Consider the following 18,262-nt stretch of genomic DNA (forward strand, 5'->3'; position numbering starts at 1 on the left):
TTTCACAAAAAGCAGAGTTCGCACATTTGGGCCTTTTGTGTTTGTTAATGTATGATAGGTTTCCTCTGAAGAATTCACAGTAATCCAGAGAAGATTCTTTAAGGTTGAGTGGTCCCGTCTAATAATGTTTTCCTTAAATAGTGTGCCGAAGACAACTACGTGCACTCAGTAATATTTACCGACATGCAGGCACTAAGACATAACTAGGGCACAATGGGTTTTACTCTCGCTAGAGAGGGCGTCTGGTGAAGACTCCCGGTTCAATACCCCCGAGTGGCCCGCATGGGATCTGCTCTACTTTCTGGACCTGGGGCATTAGCCAAACGAGCCCAGGGCACCAGAGTCCCGTGGATATCCTCACTTGGCCTAAGGGGTGTCCTCTGTGCCCAGGCGGCAGGCGGCCTCGAACTCCCAAACACAGGCTCACTGCCAAACACGCGCCAGCCACGACGGAAGGCGGCAATACCCCAAGCGACCAGGAGCTCGTCCCCAAGCGCATCTCGCGACGGGCGGCCTCTCGGCGGCGCCTCACGCCCCACCCCCTCCAGTCCTTGTCGCTGTCCCAACTCGCGGGGTCCAGAGAGTCCGGAGGAGGCAGGGGGTACAGCCGACACCACAACCTCCCAGCTGCAAGCCAAGGGAACTCGCTTCCACCTCCAAGTCCGGGGAATCCCCAACGACGTCGACTACAACGCCGAACTCGCCATCCCAGCCTTCCGAAGACTTCACAGCCCCTCACCAGGCACCCGTTGAAGGCGGCTCTTCGGCCCTCTCGCGAGAGAGTGCCTGGTGGTACCTCCTTCCTCAGCTGTCTTTCTCTCCCCGCCCCCAGAGTGATTGCGCGGCTTCCTCCGGAGGGCGGGAGCCTTGGACGTGGCGGGGCCGGGCCAGCCTGGCTGTCGGGCCTGGGGCGCTCTGCTTGGCCGCTCCGCTCACTTGGCCGCTTGGCTGGCCCTCCGCACCCGCCGTCCAGCTCCCGGCCGGTCCCCTGCCTTTCCAGGTAGACTGGCCCCGGCCCGCATAACCGCGGGGTGGAGCCGCGGGCCAGGTGGGAGGAGCAGTGAGCCCGGGCTGGTGGGCGCCACACCTGCGCGGGGCCGGGGCGGGAAGGTGCGCACGCGCGTTGCCGGGCTGGAGGGCGGTGGCTCCTGCGACGCTGCGCAGCCGAGCCGGCCGGCTGGGCGCGCTCGCTCGCGGTGGCGTAATCTCTCAGCCTTTCTGCGTCTCCTTTCCTCCGCCTCAGTTTGGGGCGGGTCCGGAGAATGGCTTCGGAGATGGAGTCGTCTCTCGAGGCAAGCTTCACGTCCAGCGGTGCGGTGTCAGGGGCTTCAGTATTTCTGCCTCCGGCTCGCTCCCGTATCTTCAAGATAATCGTGATCGGTGACTCCAATGTGGGCAAGACGTGCCTGACCTACCGCTTCTGCGCCGGGCGCTTCCCGGACCGCACCGAGGCTACTATCGGGGTGGATTTCCGAGAACGAGCGGTGGAGATTGATGGGGAGCGCATCAAGGTGAGCGGATGGGGGACTGTCAGGGAGGAAGGACGCCCTGGGGTGACAGTTCCCAACCCCACTGTGGGTTGATCGCTGGCCGTGTGCGAGGTGTGCGCTCCGTTTTTTCTCAAGCCGATGGAGAGATTGGAGTTGGGGATTGGAAGGATTTATCTATAACAAACTTATAAGGCAGTGCTCCGCAAACTTTAATGCCCCGCGATTTACCTGGGCAACTTGTGTTTTTTTAAAAATGCAGATTCTAATTCGGTACGGAATCAAGTGATGCAGATACAACTAGTCCATGAACCATACCTTGAGAAGCAAGAGTGTAGAAGGTATCCATTGGCAGTGTCTCCTGTGTTGGGAGTCAGTGAAGTAAGACCGAAGGAAAAAATGAAATTTCTCAAGCATGGAAAAGTCGTTTAATAAATGTTATTTATTAAACAGGCATCTGAGCACTGCCCTAGACATTGTGGAAGTAAAACCTTGTTGCCTTTGTGGAAGTAGTTAGGTATTCTCTTGCATGCAGTTTTGCCACAGAAGTTTCTGTATGACATTGACTTGTTTAGAAAAATCTATTTTCCTGCAGAAACATTCTATACATGACAGTTCCTACATGGTTTGCCAAAAGCGCATTCTTGGTGCCACCCTCTCTCAGTTCTTAATTCAGACCCCAGGAAAAGCTCTGCCTTCCGTATACTGCATTTACTTTTTTGCTTTAAATTAAGATGTTCATCTTTACCTCGTTCCCCCGGGGGGGGGGGGGGATAGATTCATGTCTTCATTCTTTCCCTCACATCCTTGAGGAGAGAACAATTTATTTGTTCTCTAACCACTGCCCTTCCCCACCATCCTCAAAGGGGTTTAAATGCTAATGATGTAAAGGAGAAATTGGATTGAAAAGAAATCAGCCTTCTATAGGTCCTTTTGCCTTTTAGTTTTTACTTTAATTTTTTATCATCCCATTCAGGTTGCCAGTGGTGGTCCTTTGGGTATACTGTAATAGGGAGTTAAGAAAGACCTGTATGCATTACAGAGGAAAAGACCTGGTAAGAAGAGACTGAATATTTTTCATCAGAATTAGGTTGGGCCCAGAAGCCTGGGGGTGAGGAAGATATTGGGGCTTCTGAAGTTTGAGAGAGAGGTTAGTTGGGGAAAAACAGAAGTCCTGGGAGAGAGTGCATGGGCTTTGGAGCCCAACTGGCTCGGCTCAGATCTGAACCTATGAAAGGGTAAGGATGGGCTATGTGTCCTCAGAAGGGTGACCATGTTTGCTCAAGACTGTCCCAGTTTTAAAATGAAGTCCCACATCCCAGGAACCTCCTCAGTCTCAGGCGAACTGGGGTGGTTGGTTACTGTAATCCTTAGGTTGCTTAATCTTTCAGAGACCATTTTCTCTTCTGGAAAATTGGGATAATGCCATATGAGATTAGATGAGAACCTATAGGAAGCACCTGATTTACAACTGATAATCTTAAGATGATTCTTCTCTGGTGGCTTAACATCATTGTTCCTCTTTGGCACAATCATTTTTGTGGCTGTGCATCCAGAGTGTGAAGCAGAGATAAAGTAGGGCATATGCAGAAGGTGAGAGAAATTCCCCCAAAAGCATGATTTTAAAGAAATAAGTAGAGGGAATGGAGGCAGGAGAGGAGTTGGGAATTTCCTTCCTTACCTACTTTTGGGTTGCCATTTGCACTTTAACATCTCAGATGAATCAGGTGCAAATTTAAGAGGTATTTATATTGAAAAAATACAAAACATGTCCAGTGTCTAAGTTGAATACTTAACTACTGGGGTAAGTGCTGGCAGTCATAAGTGAACCAGAACCATAAATGGATGAATCTGGGAGAAAGAGTTTATTCTTCTGGTTAAGAGAAGTGTGATAGGGTGCCTGGGTGGCTCAGTCGGTTAAGTGTCCAACTTCGGCTCATGGTTCTCATGGTTCTTGATCTCATGGTTCGTGAGTTCAAGCCCCACGTGGGGCTCACTGCTGTCAGCACAGAGCCGGCTTTGGATCCTCTGTCCCCCTCTGTCTCTGCCCCTTCCCTGCTCATGCTCTCTCTTTCAAGGATAAATAAGCATATTTAAAAAAAAAAAAAAAGATATTAAAGGAAAAAAAAAGAGGAATAAGGAGAAAACATTTTTTTCTGGGATTATTCCTCCTGAGCTTCAGCTTAACCTGTTTGGTTGGTGGAGGCCTGGAAACTGAGTTTCTTTTTCTTCTTTCTAAGGCCTTAGCCATTGACTTGTACCTCCAACTTTTAAGACTTGAAAGATTTCTTTTGTGGTCGAAAAAGACTCTTACAGAAATACTCTTTTTAAAAATGCTTTTGAAATGTTTATTTATTTTTGAGAGAGACAGAGACAGAACATGAGCAGGGGAAGTGCAGAGAGAGGAAGACACAGAATCTGAAGCAGGCTCCAGGCTCTGAGCTGTCAGCACAGAGCCCAATGTGGGGCTCGAACTCACAGACCTTGAGATCATGATCTGAGCTGAAGTCGGACACCCAACCAACTGAGCTACCCAGGTGCCTCCCTTACAGAAATATTCTGAGATTTCTGTAGTAGAAAAGGATAGGACTATATTGGACATTTTTTTCCCCAAAGCTTTAAGCAACACAGACATTGCAAAGCAGCCATATGTTATATATTGGACATTTTTTTTTAAAAACTGTTTTAGTGTCTTAAAAAAAACTGAAGTGAATGTAGAATTATGTCATGTGCTGCTCCTGCTTTTTCTTTGTTAATCTGCAATACATCTCAAGTGCTGCTGAAATGTTCATACGTATTTTCTCTTTGGAAAATTTTTAGCCTGATCTGAAATGACATGTCTTTTCATTTTTCATCTTCAATCGAAAGCTGGAAAGCTTTATGTTACTTTACTGATAAAATGATATTCTAGACATTTTTATTTGGTAAAAGTGAGATATTGTGTTGAATGTTTCTAATTCCGGACTAGAAATTTTTCAGAGAGTGTGTCTTATGGCAGTGCCCTTTCAGTTAAAATGTTTTGTGAAGTGTAACAAAGTCTATATTTGTTAATCTGTTCCTAAGTACTATATATGTATGGTTGGAAGAGCAGAATCTTGTTTGCAGAATTTTTGAAGTTGAATAAAATTATAAACTGAATTCCTTAAATAAAAATGCATTTGATTTTTAAATTAAGACTCAACCCTAATCCTTATGCTCCATCCTTGTAATGTGTATCCCCATCATACCTAGCTGTATTCCTTTCATACAAGCATTTTACAATGAGACACCAGCAGAATCATTAAAGCCTCATGTTGCATTTGGTCCATCTTCTCACTAGGGGGTTCTATTTGAACATTGGGATGGCTTACTTTACAGAGGTATGACATTTTGCCATGTTAAATACAAGATGTTAATATTAACTAAAGGAAAATAATCAGTACCTCTCCCCCATTGGTACAACAAACATTTAATGAGCGATTGCATGAAAGATGACATTTTTGTTAGTCACAAGAATTATGATACACTGTAGGGGTTGGCAAATTATGCTTGAGGGCCAGATATGGTCTGCTGCCTATTTTTACGTGGCCTGCAAGCTAAGAATGATTTTTACTTTTTTATTTTTTATTTTATTATTTTTTAAGTTTTTAAATTTATGTTGAGAGCGGGGGAGGGGCAGAGAGGAGAGAGAGAATCCCAAGCAGACTCTGCATTGTTGGCACAGAACCCAGCAGCATGAATCCATGAACCATGAGATCATGACCTGAGCTGAAATCAAGAGTCGGACGCTTAACCCCGATTTTTACTTTTTTAAATGGTTGGGGGGAAAAATCATAAGAATATGGTTTTATGACAGGTGAAAATTATGTGAAACTCTGATTTTAGAGTTTGTAAACAAAGTATTGCAACACAGCTATGCTTGTGTCTGCATTTTGGGCTTGCTTTTGTGCTCCAGTGGCAGAGAGGAGTAGTTGTGACAGAGATGTTAGCCCCACACAACCTAAGATACTCACTGTTTTGACCTTTTACGGAAAGAGTTTGCTGACGCTGATATAGTGCATAAATGAATTACTGTCCTAGATTAGGATAAGATTTATATACCTAAAAAGGTGACCAGCAAAACCAGGTGAGTGCTGAGTTATTGTTTGGCTGTGGGTGGAGGAATCCTTTGTGCTTGGGGTGCTAGGTGCAGTCCCACTGGGGGGGGGGGGGCGGGTTTTCTGATAAGGACCATTAGCAGGATGCTCCCGTGGGATCAGAGGTTCTTGTGGAAAGGTGGCAAGTGAGAAGAATATGCAGGTATTGGTAGCAATGTTTGTGAAGAGTTTGAAAAAGAAAGCTGAAGAGTCAACTTCAGGTGCTCCTGGGTAGCTCAATCGGGTAAGCATCCAACTTTGGCTCAGGTCATGATTTCAGAGTTCATGAGTTTGAGCCCCGCATCGGGCTCTCTGCTGTCAGCACGGAGCCTGCAGATCCTCTGTCTCCCCCCCGCCCCCCCCCCCCCCCGCCCCTAACCCAAACGCATGCGTGCACACAGACTCTCTCAAAAATTAATAAACATTAAAAAAATTATTTAAAAAAAGAGTCTAGACTTTATTTTGTATGCATGGCAAAAAGTCCAGGTGTTTTAGGAAGATAAATGTGGCAGCAATTGAGAGTGAATCTAGAATAAGATACAGTTTGCCCCCTGACCTGGTTTTCTATCTACATTCTCTCCCTTGGTAGTCTCTCAGTGTCAGCTGTCACATCCGTGGAGATAACTTCCAAATCTTTGTCTAGCCCACCTCTCTCCCTGTCTTACTGTGCATTTCCTACTGTCTTCTAGACATGGCTATTTGGATAATCTCTCCTTCGCCTAGAATGTCTGAAGTGAGTTCATCTTCCCTGGCAAATCTGTTTATCCTGTTTCTCCCCACATCACCTAGGTTGTCATGATGGCATCCCTCCTCATCTTCGCAGCCTCGTCCCCTTTCTTTTGCTCCCTAAATCCAGCTGGGTCTCTACATGCATGATTCTGTAATCCATCCTTTCTTCAAAATCCTAGTTTTAAAAATCCCTCTGGTCTGTTGCAGCAGCTCAACTCATCTCCCATGGCCAGTCTTCAGTGAACCTGTTTTATACATTGTTGCCAAAATGCCAGACTAGTGTTGCACTTTAGGGAGATTAATGTTCTCTGCCTCAGATGCCCTGGGTAGTTCTCCACTATATTGTAAAATTCCAACTTTTAAAATTAACGTAGGACTTCCTTCCTTTTGTTCCAGACTGCCTTTCAAACTTTTTTTCCCATTAATTTCCTTCAAGTACCCTAAAGTCCAGCCACTTGTTTGCTGATCCCTGTGTTTTCCCCTTGCATGCCCCACTGCTTGCCTGGAATATTCCCTCTGCCCATATTTCACCACATGTAATTCTTCCCTATTCAACTCAGTGTGTCTGTCAAAAATATCACACCCCTCCTTCTCCATTCTATTTCTTCCTTCTATGAATTCCCTTTAGCAATTTACCTAAGACTTTAAATGATCTCTTTCCTCGTTGTATTATGTAGGTGTTTCTTCCTCTTTTATTAAGTCTTACTCAGTCTTAGAGCAGGATCCATGTCTGGAAATGCCATAGACTTTTTCGAATGTCTAGCTCCGTTTCTAAACTATGGCATACTCAGGGAATACATGTTGAATGTATGGAAACAAGGAGATCAGATGGTAAGCTACTCTGGAAATCTAGAATTGAGGTGATAAGGGAAACTAATGGAAATTTGGTAGCTGATCAAAGAAGGAAGATCATTTGGATTAATACTTTTATCATTTTCAGTCAGGCAAAAACAGTATTAAATCAGTTTAGACAGATCATCTTTCATTTTGGTGATACTACTAAAAAAACTTTCATCAACAATAAGAATCTACTGTTAGTTTTTTGCAAATAATAAGGTTGACATTTTTGTTGGAACTTCTATTGGAATTTAAAGTAGAGATTTTTGAAATATTATTGAAATATGTTTCATGTTCATATAATGTTTAAAATGGGAGTAATATCTATGGGAGCATGCATTAGCCATTTTCCATAAAACATTAACTATTTTTTTAATGTTTATTTTTTTTTTTTTTTTTTTATTTTTTTTTTCAACGTTTTTTATTTATTTTTTGGGGACAGAGAGAGACAGAGCATGAACGGGGGAGGGGCAGAGAGAGAGGGAGACACAGAATCGGAAACAGGCTCCAGGCTCCGAGCCATCAGCCCGGAGCCCGACGCGGGGCTCGAACTCACGGACCGCGAGATCGTGACCTGGCCGAAGTCGGACGCCCAACCGACTGCGCCACCCAGGCGCCCCTTAATGTTTATTTTTGAGAGAGAGAGAGACAGCATGAGTGGGGGAAGGGCTCAGAGAGAGAGTGAGTGAGTGAAGGAGACACAGAATCCAAAGTAGACTCCAGGATCTGAGCTGTCAGCACAGGGCATGACATGCGGCTCGAACCCACAAACTACAAGATCATGACCTGAGCCAAAACCGGATACTTAACCGACTGAGCCACCCACGTGCCCCTAAAATATTAACTATTAAATTGGGAAAAATTGCTCTGAAAATACTTCCTAATTAAACCAGACAAAAGCGTGTCACTTCTTTAGTTTCCTAAGTGTTATTCTCCTTTGTTAAACACTGTGAACCACTCTACTCACAGCTTAACCTCAAGACTTTTCTAAGCCATCATGGGGTTTGTTCTCTACCAAGTCTCTCCCCATTGGTTTCTCTCTCTTTAGGTCAAACTTTGTTTTGCCCTTCATGGCTGACAGTGTTTGTCACCTGCCCTGTCCTTTCTTTTCTGAGTCTCTGGCTGCTCTTCCCACAGACCCTTTGCCCTCTCCTCATGTTCCATGCAGGCTTGAAGGCTGCAGACCGTGTGGCAGTGTGCCTTTGCCTGAGCTCTTGTGTCAGCAGTTCTGTTAGGAAATTCTGAAGCTTCTTTTTAAATAATCCTTTGTAAGTGCCTCATTAACTTAGTAATTACTTTTATGGCTTTCCAGTAAAGTGTGAAGAGTTATTATTTCAGACCCCTTGTTTCCTGGAAGTCTTGATATGGTAGCATGCACGCTTTTGAACAAGATTGATGGGAAGCAGAGTACTGTTGAGGCAGGCCCATCCTAAAACAAACAAACGGTTTTCTTAGGAATAAACATCCTCATCGTCACGTTTATTGAGGGCTTTTGCAGTTCTTTGAGGCAGGTCTAAATTCTGTGTAAGCATTAATTTTTTATGTTTAGTTTGTTTTTATAGAAGTGGTTGCTTGTTATGAAAAACAAAAGTAGAAATAAAGGGGGAGGTTGCCTTAAAGACAGCTATGGTTAATGTGTTGGTATATTTCCTTGTGTGCTTTTCATTTATTTTCTTTAAACTTATAAATATTCTCTGCTTAAAACATTATAAGTCATTCTTCATTGATGAAATGGTTTTTGAATACCTGAGCTACAGGAAATGTTAAAAGAGAAAAGGTCAGCTGCAGTTTCTTTGGACAGCTTTTATATAGGTCATCCAAATTATTCCCCAAATACCTTTCTAAATGTTTAAAGATACAGTTTGGTGTGGGTTTTTTTTGATCACTCTAAAAAACTGAAATATAATTTAGATACCATAAGATTTACCCTGTTAAAATATACAGTTTATTGGCTTTTAATATATTCACGAGGTTGTGCAACCATTATCACTGCTTCCAGAACTCCAAAAAGAAACCCTGTACTCATTTTTAACAGTCATTCCCCATTCTTACCCTACCCTCACCACCAGTCTACTTTCTGTCTCTGTGGATTTGCCTCTACTGGACATTTCATATACAGAGAATCTTATAACATGTGGCCTGTGGTGTCTGGCTTCTTTCACTTAGGATAGTGTTTTCAAGGTTAATCTGTGTTGTAGCATGTATCAGTACTTCATTCCTTTATTTTAATTTTTTAATGTTTATTTATTTTTGAGAGAGAGAGACAGAACATGAGTAGGGGAGGAGCAGAGAGAAAGGGAGACGTAGAATCCAAAGCAGGCTGCAGGCTCTGAGCTGTCAGCACAGAGCCCAACGCGGGGCTCGAACCCAATGAGCCATGAGATCATGACCTGAGCCGAAGTTGGATGTTTACCTGCCTGAGCCACCCAGGTGTCTCAGTACTTTATTCCTTTTTATGGCTGAGTAATATTCCATCATATGGACATTTTGTTTATTCTTTCATCAGTGGATGGATATTTGGGTTGGTTCTACCTTTTAGCTATTACAAATACTGCTGCTATGAATATTTGTGTACAAGTTTTTATGTGAGCATATCTTTTCAGTTCTCTCATATACACCTGGGAGTGGAAGTGCTGGGTCATATGGCAACTCTCTCTTTTTTAAAATACTTTATTAAAGTGAAATTCAAATAAAAAATTAACCATTTTCAAGTAAACAGTTCATTGACATTTAGTAGATTGGTAATGTTGCATAACCACACCTCTATCTAGTTTCAAAATATTTCAATCACTCTGAAGTGAAACCCCTCACCCTGAACAGTTTCTCCCCATTTCCCAGCCCTGGCAACCACCAAGTCTGTGTTCCATCTCTATGGATTTTTCTATTTGGGAAATTTTGTATAAATGGAACCACAGAATATATGTCTGGCCTCTTTCACTTAGTGTATTCTGGAGGTTCACCTTTGTTGTAGCAAATACCAGTACTTTATTCCTTTTTATGGGTAAGTAATAGTCCAACTTTTTGAGGAACGGCCGAACTGTTTTCTAAAGTGGCTGTACTATTTTACATCCCCGCCAGCAATGTATGAAGGTTCCAATTTTTCTACATCTCTGCCAACACTTGTTATTGGCCATTTTTTGTTGTTGTTGTTGTTTTTTTTTTTTTTTTTTTTTAATTTTTTTTTCAACGTTTATTTTTTTATTTTTGGGACAGAGAGAGACAGAGCATGAACGGGGGAGGGACAGAGAGAGAGGGAGACACAGAATCGGAAACAGGCTCCAGGCTCCGAGCCATCAGCTCAGAGCCCGACGCGGGGCTCGAACTCACGGACCGTGAGATCGTGACCTGGCTGAAGTCGGACGCTTAACCGACTGCGCCACCCAGGCGCCCCTGTTGTTGTTTTTTAATGGCCGTCTTAATGTGAGTGTAAAATGGTGTTTCATTTGTTTTTGATTTGCATTTCCTTGATTGCTAATGATGTTGAACATCTTTTTATGTGCTTATTGGCCATTTGTACATTTTCTTTGGAGAAATGTCTGTGCAGATTCTTTGTCAATTTTTTAATTGGGTTACCTGTCCTTTTATCATTGAGTTGTAAAAGATATTAAGTATTCTGAATAGTAGACCCCTATCACACATATTATTTGCAGGTATTTTCTCCCATTTTGTAAGTTGTCTTCACTTTCTTGATAATATTCTTTGAAACACAAACGTTTTTAATTTTGATGAAGTCCAATTTATTTTTTCTTTGATTGCTTGTGCTTTAAATATCATTGTCTAACCTGGTGGTCACAAATATTTATCCCTATGTTTTCTTCTAAGAATTTTATAGTTTCAGCTCTTACATTTAGGTTTTTTATCCATTTTGAATAAGTTTTTATATATGGTGTGAGGTTGGGGGTCCAACCTCATTTTTTGTATGTTGTCCCAGCACTATTTGTTAAAACAACTATTCTTTCCCCTGTTGAATTGTCTTGGCACTCTTGTTGAAAATCAATTGACCACAGATACATGGATTTATTTCTGGACTCTCAGTTTTGTTCTGTTGATCTATATGCCTAGTCTTACTCTAGTAACACAAAGTCTTTATTATTGTAGCTTTGTTTAATAAGTTTTGACAGCTATCGTTTGAAGCATTTTTAATTGTTTATTGAATGTTTTTATTCTTAACCTGTTAGTTGAGATAAAAAAGTTGTATTTCTTTTTTTAAAAGAAAAGTTGCATTTTTAAAGAATTATACATTTACTTTATTAGCTCTTTGCATGCACAGTGTAGCTAGTCTATTAATACTTATTTTTTTAGGTCTGAAACTAAACTTTGTTTTCACCGTTGAAGAAGCCAAGGTCTAGAGGTAAAATAGTCACCTACTGGCACATAGTTGGCATTGAATAAATAATCGTTGATTTAAACAGTTTAGTTGTTAGTAGTTCTTAATTTGTTTTAACTGTTTGCTTCTATCTCTGACTTATATGATACAAAGTCTTTATGGCCTATCTGCCAGTTATGTTGCTTACATCACGAAGGGGGTATTTTATAATAATTTATTTTGTGACGTCTCTAGGAATGTATTGAGGCAAAACCTTGTGATTTAATGAGTAAATTACCCCTTGAGTGTAAGGGGTAAAGGTTTTAAAGAGTGTACATGGTAAGTAATTTTACGATGCCATTTAGCTACATAGAAGTTCAGCTATAATGATTTAACCGTGTAAGGTTTTATTTTTCTCATGGAATAAGGAGACCAGAGGCAGCAGTCTGTATGATGGTACTGTGTGATTCCAGGTCTGTGTAGCCTTCCTCCATTCTTATGTGTGGCTTTCTTCTCCACGGAGGCTCATACAATAGTTGCTGAACCTCTAGTCATTATATCCCATTCCAGGCAGAAAGGGTATGGTGAGAGAGGTGCAAAAGGCACGTGCCCAATGCTCCTATCTTTTTTTTTTTTTAATCACACATCTGTAGTTTTCCTGGAAAATCCCAAAGAAAGACTGTCTACAAATTATTGGCTAGAACTATGTGATTTGGCCTCCCTTAGTTCTAGAAGAGCCTGAGAAATCAAGTTTGTAGAGTACTTTATATTTCTGCCTAGAGCAAAATTTGGCTTATGTTAATTAGAAAGGGAGAATATTAAGGAAATGGAGAAATTTGGTCTCAAAAAGAACTGCTAGGGGCACCTGGGGAGCTCAGTCTGTTGAGCGTCTGACTTTGGCTCAGGTCATGATTTCTCAGTTCGTGAGTTCGAGCCCCACATCAGACTGCTGTGGTCAGTCTGTCAGCACAGAGCCCGCTTTGTATCCTCTGTCCTCCTTTCTCTGCCTCTCCCCTGCTTGCACTCTCCCAAAAATAAACAAATACTTCAAAGAAAAATTAACTACCAAAAAAAAAAACCTGATAAAAATTAGGGTAGCATGGGAGTGCATGGCTGACTCAGAAGAGCACGCGACTCTTGATCTCAGGGTTGTGAGTTCAAGCCCCACATTGGGTGCAGAGATTACTTTAAAAAAAAACAACAATAACTTAAGAAAATTAAGATACCATGGAAGAGATTGGTGACCAATATTTTCATCCCTAATCACACTTTTAAGGTGTATTTATTCATTCATTACATCTTAATTGAGCACTTACTATATGTCGCCATATCCTAAGCAATTTGTATCTTATATTCTACTTACTTTTTGGGCCATCTACAGAATCTCCTCATTTCCCTCTACTTCGGTGTTGCTTTGTGAGAAATCACCAGTTTAGGCTTCCAGTCCATACTGTGAATATTTATAAATAGTACAAGTCTGTCAATCAAAAGTTATCTAATAAGCAAGGGGCGCTTGGGTGGCTCAGTTGGTTAAGCGTCGATGTTGGCTCAGGTCATGATCTCTCGGTTCGTAAGTTTGGACCCCGTGTCAGACTCTGTGCCTACAGCTCAGAGCCTGGAGCCTGCTTCGCATTCTGTGTCTCCCTCTCTCTCTGCCCCTTCCCCACTCATGCTCTGTCCCTTTCTCACTCTCAAAAAAAAAAACAAAAAAACATTAAAAAATTAAAAAAAAAGTTATCTAAGCAAATTGACCTCTAGTCTTTTCCACTGAGATCAGTATCCTCATCATTTAACTTCTTTAGGCAGTAAACAAAGGTAAGGTAATTCAGTATATTAAGATAATTATAACACATGACTTATATTTAGCTTTAGATATTATTTTCCTCAACTCCCCCATATTTGGACTGGGAGATATTGGAATAGTTTTGTTGGTTGAGATGTTTAGGTTAAATAAGTGATTTTCTAGCCTTTTATAATTTTCAAGGAGGATTTTGTATTTATATTACATATATATATACAATCTATATTATGTATAAATTGTATATATAATATATACACATATATACATATATATATAGTGTGGGGACTAGACCTAATGACTCTTAGTATCTGTCCTAAGTCTATTTTAAAGTTAGTCTAGTGAAAGGTAGAGAAGGGCATATGGTAACCAAATTTACAGGGATTAGACAGTTAACATGTTTGTTAAAACCTGATATATTTTTATTTAATATTTTAGAATCAGTTTTTGAGGTAAATTTCCTCCAGACAAATTTAACTTACTGAAATTTAAATGGTAAATTGAAATATTTGTTCTGATACTTGCATTAATTATGAGGTAATTAGTGTTCATGAAATCTGGATCCCATAAATTACACTGAAAAGGCATTATGGAAGGGAACAAAGTAATGTAAGTGAAGACGTACTAAAGACCATGCAGAGTTGATTAAAATTTTCAATTTGTATGATTGGAATGAAATGTTCAGTTTTCTCTCCTTTTTCACTTTCAGATCCAGTTATGGGACACAGCAGGACAAGAACGATTTAGAAAGAGCATGGTACAGCACTACTACAGAAATGTACATGCTGTTGTCTTCGTGTATGATATGACCAACATGGCTAGTTTTCATAGCCTACCATCTTGGATAGAAGAATGCAAACAACATTTGCTAGCCAGTGACATACCACGGATTCTCGTTGGAAATAAATGCGACTTGAGAAGTGCCATTCAAGTACCTACAGACTTGGCACAGAAATTTGCTGACACACATAGTATGCCTTTGTTTGAAACCTCTGCGAAAAACCCCAATGATAATGACCATGTGGAAGCTATATTTATGACCTTGGCTCATAAACTTAAGAGCCACAAACCATTAATGCTTAGTCAACCCCCCGATAACGGAATTACTCTGAAGCCTGAACCAAAGCCTGCAATGACATGCTGGTGCTAAGTAACAGTCTTTATTATACTATCTAATTTTGACAAAAGAAATACTTTTGAAGTATGACAGTGATAAGTCATAAGATTTAATCTCAAGTATAATGGATCATCCTGACACTTTACTATTTATCATTGTCATGCTGATTTTTTGTATTTTGTATCTACTTAATTAAGTTTGTCACTGTGACAACACAGGGAAAAAGTTGGTTTTCATGTGAGGTTGAAAATGAAGCAAAGGTAGAATGAATCAGAACATTTTTCCATTGAGAACCCAAAGAAGGCTTCAGATGACAGCGTGATAGTATTTTAGGAGTAAGTGACTGTTCAATCCTGTATTCATGGGATTGAAAAAAAATTAAAGGTTTAGGACATACTTCCTAGGTATGTCCTTTGAATGGGAAGTTTTCTCAATAGGATAAAACTGGTATTTGCCTCTGCCTATAGTTCTTTCTTTGTATTATTGATGTATTTAATTGCATTATTATTGGTACATTTTAGAGCCAAGACTTTATGTCGTTCCAGTGGGAGGAGAAGGCATGGAATGTTTTCTGGTTCTCAGTGCATAAAGAGTGACTTTTCCAATGATTCCAGATGCTTGATATTTCTAATCAGTATCAATCATATCTACAGAAGTCATTGTTACTTTTAAAAGAATAATTTGTTTTCTTACTAATTTCTGTTAAAATACACAAAAATAAGTCTGACTTTAATGCAAATGAAGTGACATAATAAGGTGCTTTATATTTTATTTTGATATCTTTAGTGAAAAACCAATTGAAAACATTTGAGGAGTTGTAACTTGGGAGGAAAATAGTTAAACGTGGTTCCTGGCTACCACAGGAGACCTATTCTTAGCTCTTCGTAATTTTAGGCTCTATATCTGGCATAGTATCTCTTGTTCTCTTCCACAGTCAGTTAATTTAATAACTAAAGGTTGAATTAACAACTCAACTTCTATTTGGAGTGTAGCTCTGAAGGCATACCTCTAATTGCTATGAGTCCACATATATTTCTGTAATAGTATTGTGTTACAGTATATCAGTTTTTTTAAATCTTTAAATTTTATGGTCACAACAAACTATTCCTCCTCAGTATGAAAAATAAATTAAATATTGAAAAATACCTTGTCTCTCTCCCTCAGTTGTGGAAAGAATAGTTCAAGAAGTTTTTTTTTACCCTAAATACTTTTATTTTGAGTTTGAGACTTTGCACATTGAAAATAGTAAGCTTGCATATAAAGCTATTACATGAATGGAATGTAAGCCATGTACTTTGAAGGGTGCACGTTCACTGATTCTGATAGATTGCCGTCCTTGATAATTCTAGAGGTAATTAAGCCAAAAGATGATTGTACTTAGAATATTTTCAGAACGTGGTAAATCAATGAACTATGTTATCTAGTGTAGTTTAGGATTTTTGTTTAATCATTATGGTGGTCCTAACTGGATAATCTAATTATAAAAACAAGATAATTCTATTAAATGAAATAACTGAAAGTAATAATTTTAGAAAATAATTATTCAATTTTAAATATTAGAGCTTAAGGAAAAACAGGTTGGCTTTATCTGTGTCTAGGGAGATTAATCCACTTTCTTATCTTGCTAGAATAAAAAATGGTTTGAATTTAAATTAATGTTGCTTTGTAACTATTTTTATAGTAAAACAATGACAACTGTGCTAATTGTGGTGGGTGTAGCAGTTTTTTAAAGAAGGGAATCTGTTTATTGCTTTTAAACCATTTTCTGAAGTGTGGGAAGAAAGTTTACAAACTTTCCACACACATTTCTGTTTTTAAGTGCTGTTAATAATGGTTAAAAAAATTATTTAACTTTATTTCTTTTTTTAAGAACTTAGTAACAGGTATCCTTTACAGTTCTGTGAAAGGACTTAGTTTTTCACTTTAATATTTATTAATTTTGAAATATTTGTATCTCATTTGTAATGATTTACTGTTTTAATTTTTTCTACATATGTTTTTATTTTTTAAAAGAGCATACTTATCAGTTGGGGGTTAAAGCTTTTAGATATTTTCCAAAAAATTTATAAAACATTTCATTGTTGAGAAATCACTTCCAGAATGGTGGCTATCAAAGAAATAATTATAAATTTTTAAAGCACAAGTCACACATTTTGTAACTCCTATGTGAATTTATTTTAACTGCGACCTTTAACTGAAAACATCAGATATGTTTTGGAAAAGTCTTAATTTGAGAACACTGAAGGAAGCTAATCCAGAATCTAATGTAGTTAGCTATTAATGATGATGCTTTATTGACAGTATATTGCTAATATGTTTCCTCACAAAATCTAAAGTTAAATAATTTCATTGTGGAATAGTGTCACTGTAATGTTTCCCTTATGAAGTTCAATAAACCAGGTTTGCCATAAAGAAATTGTGTTTTATTCCCTTTGTTTGGTTGTTAGGATGATTGCAGAATAAAACAAAAAAAATTGTTTTTTTTCCCCCTGGCCTCCAGGTAATTATACATTAGTATAATACATTAGAAACAAAAACTAACCTATTGGAAATCTATTTGGAACTACTTTGGGGTTAGAGAACTTTTCAGAAAGGGGCACCAGGGTGGCTCAGTCAGTTAAACATCCAACTTGGGCTCAGGTGATGATCTCATGACGCATGAGTTCAAGCCCCACGTCCGGCTCTGTGCTGATGGCTTAGAGCCTGGAGTCTGCTTTGGATTCTATGTCTCCCTCTCTCTCTGCCCCTCCCCCACTTGAGCTCTGTCTGACTCTCTCAAAAATAAATAAACATTAATAAACAAAGACTTTTCAGTAAAAACCCTAAATGTTAAAATTGGTTGATAGGGTAGGTTTCTAATTTGTATGCCTGAGTAATCAACTTATTTTAAGAACACTTCAGGGCAAACAGCAAATACTGTAAGAGTGATCAACATCTCTAGATCGTGAGGCAGAACAATTTAACAGAATGAATAATTATAAAATATATGAGAAAAAAGAGAAGGAAGTGCATTGTAGGTATAAGATTGCAATTTCTACAATCAGGTCACTGATTCAGGCCCTTTAGGAGAGTGTAGATGGGGACTTGGGGTCTCTGAAGTTGATACTACTTTACCTGGTCAGTTTATTTCAGACATAAGTCATTCTGTTGAAACAGAAAATTACATTCTTCATGAAAGACTGCTTTCTTAATCAGATATTAAACCAGTAAGTTGGTCAAGTCTTTCGGGGGCAAATTTGCAGAGCCTATGTAGCAAGAACTAATTGATTTGAATAATCTGATTTATCAAACATTTGTTAAGTACTTGCCATATGTTTTTCAGTTGTGTTGGGCATTGAGATATGTAAACGAATAAGACTATGTCCTTGAACTTATAAAATAATATATAAATGAGCGGGAATTCTATACGATAATATGGTAAATGTAATCAAGGAGGCAACTACTTAGGACAATGAGCACAGAGAATGGAGCCATGTTTTGACTTTGATGCAGGGGAGTGAGTGCGGTTAAACGAAGGGCTGGTGAGAACAGTGGGAAACGAGGCTGTCAAGACAGGTTGTGGTTGAGCCGCCATGTTGTCATGTACTGGGTAGGGGGGTAGATGAGGACTGACTTTGGTGCAGGTATCAGAAACTCTGTTTGAACTAGCCTTGTAGCGGGGATTTATTGAGAAGGGTTTGACTTGTCCCACTGGACTCCAGGACAGGGATGCAGCTGGACTCAAAGAAAAGCTGGGATTGAGCACTCAGTTTCCTAACTCTGGGCTCAAGCTTCTCTGCACATCCTCATTCTCTCTCTTTTATAACTGGATTTCTCCCCTTTCCTGGTTCAGTTGGCAGAAAATGTGGACACTGCTTCTGAACTTTTGTATGC

General features: G+C 39.8%; 1 protein-coding gene across 2 annotated transcripts; it reads left to right on the forward strand.

The window, feature by feature from the left end:
• The first annotated feature begins 891 nt into the window (after window positions 1-891).
• RAB33B (RAB33B, member RAS oncogene family) lies at window positions 892-16,805 on the forward strand. Of its 2 annotated transcripts, none has more exons than XM_060654169.2 (3): window positions 892-1,000; window positions 1,244-1,511; window positions 13,982-16,805. In XM_060654169.2, exons 2-3 carry the CDS (start codon window positions 1,263-1,265, stop codon window positions 14,420-14,422), a joined length of 690 nt encoding a protein of 229 aa, XP_060510152.1. In that variant the 5' UTR covers window positions 892-1,000; window positions 1,244-1,262; the 3' UTR covers window positions 14,423-16,805. The 2 variants fall into 2 exon arrangements, with proteins under 2 accessions (XP_060510152.1, XP_060510153.1); XM_060654170.2 differs by having other exon boundaries at window positions 942-1,048.
• Window positions 16,806-18,262: the final 1,457 nt, after the last annotated feature.

The sequence above is a fragment of the Panthera onca genome, chromosome B1, assembly GCF_046562875.1.
Source record: "Panthera onca isolate mPanOnc1 chromosome B1, mPanOnc1 haplotype 2, whole genome shotgun sequence".
Lineage (NCBI taxonomy): Eukaryota > Metazoa > Chordata > Mammalia > Carnivora > Felidae > Panthera > Panthera onca.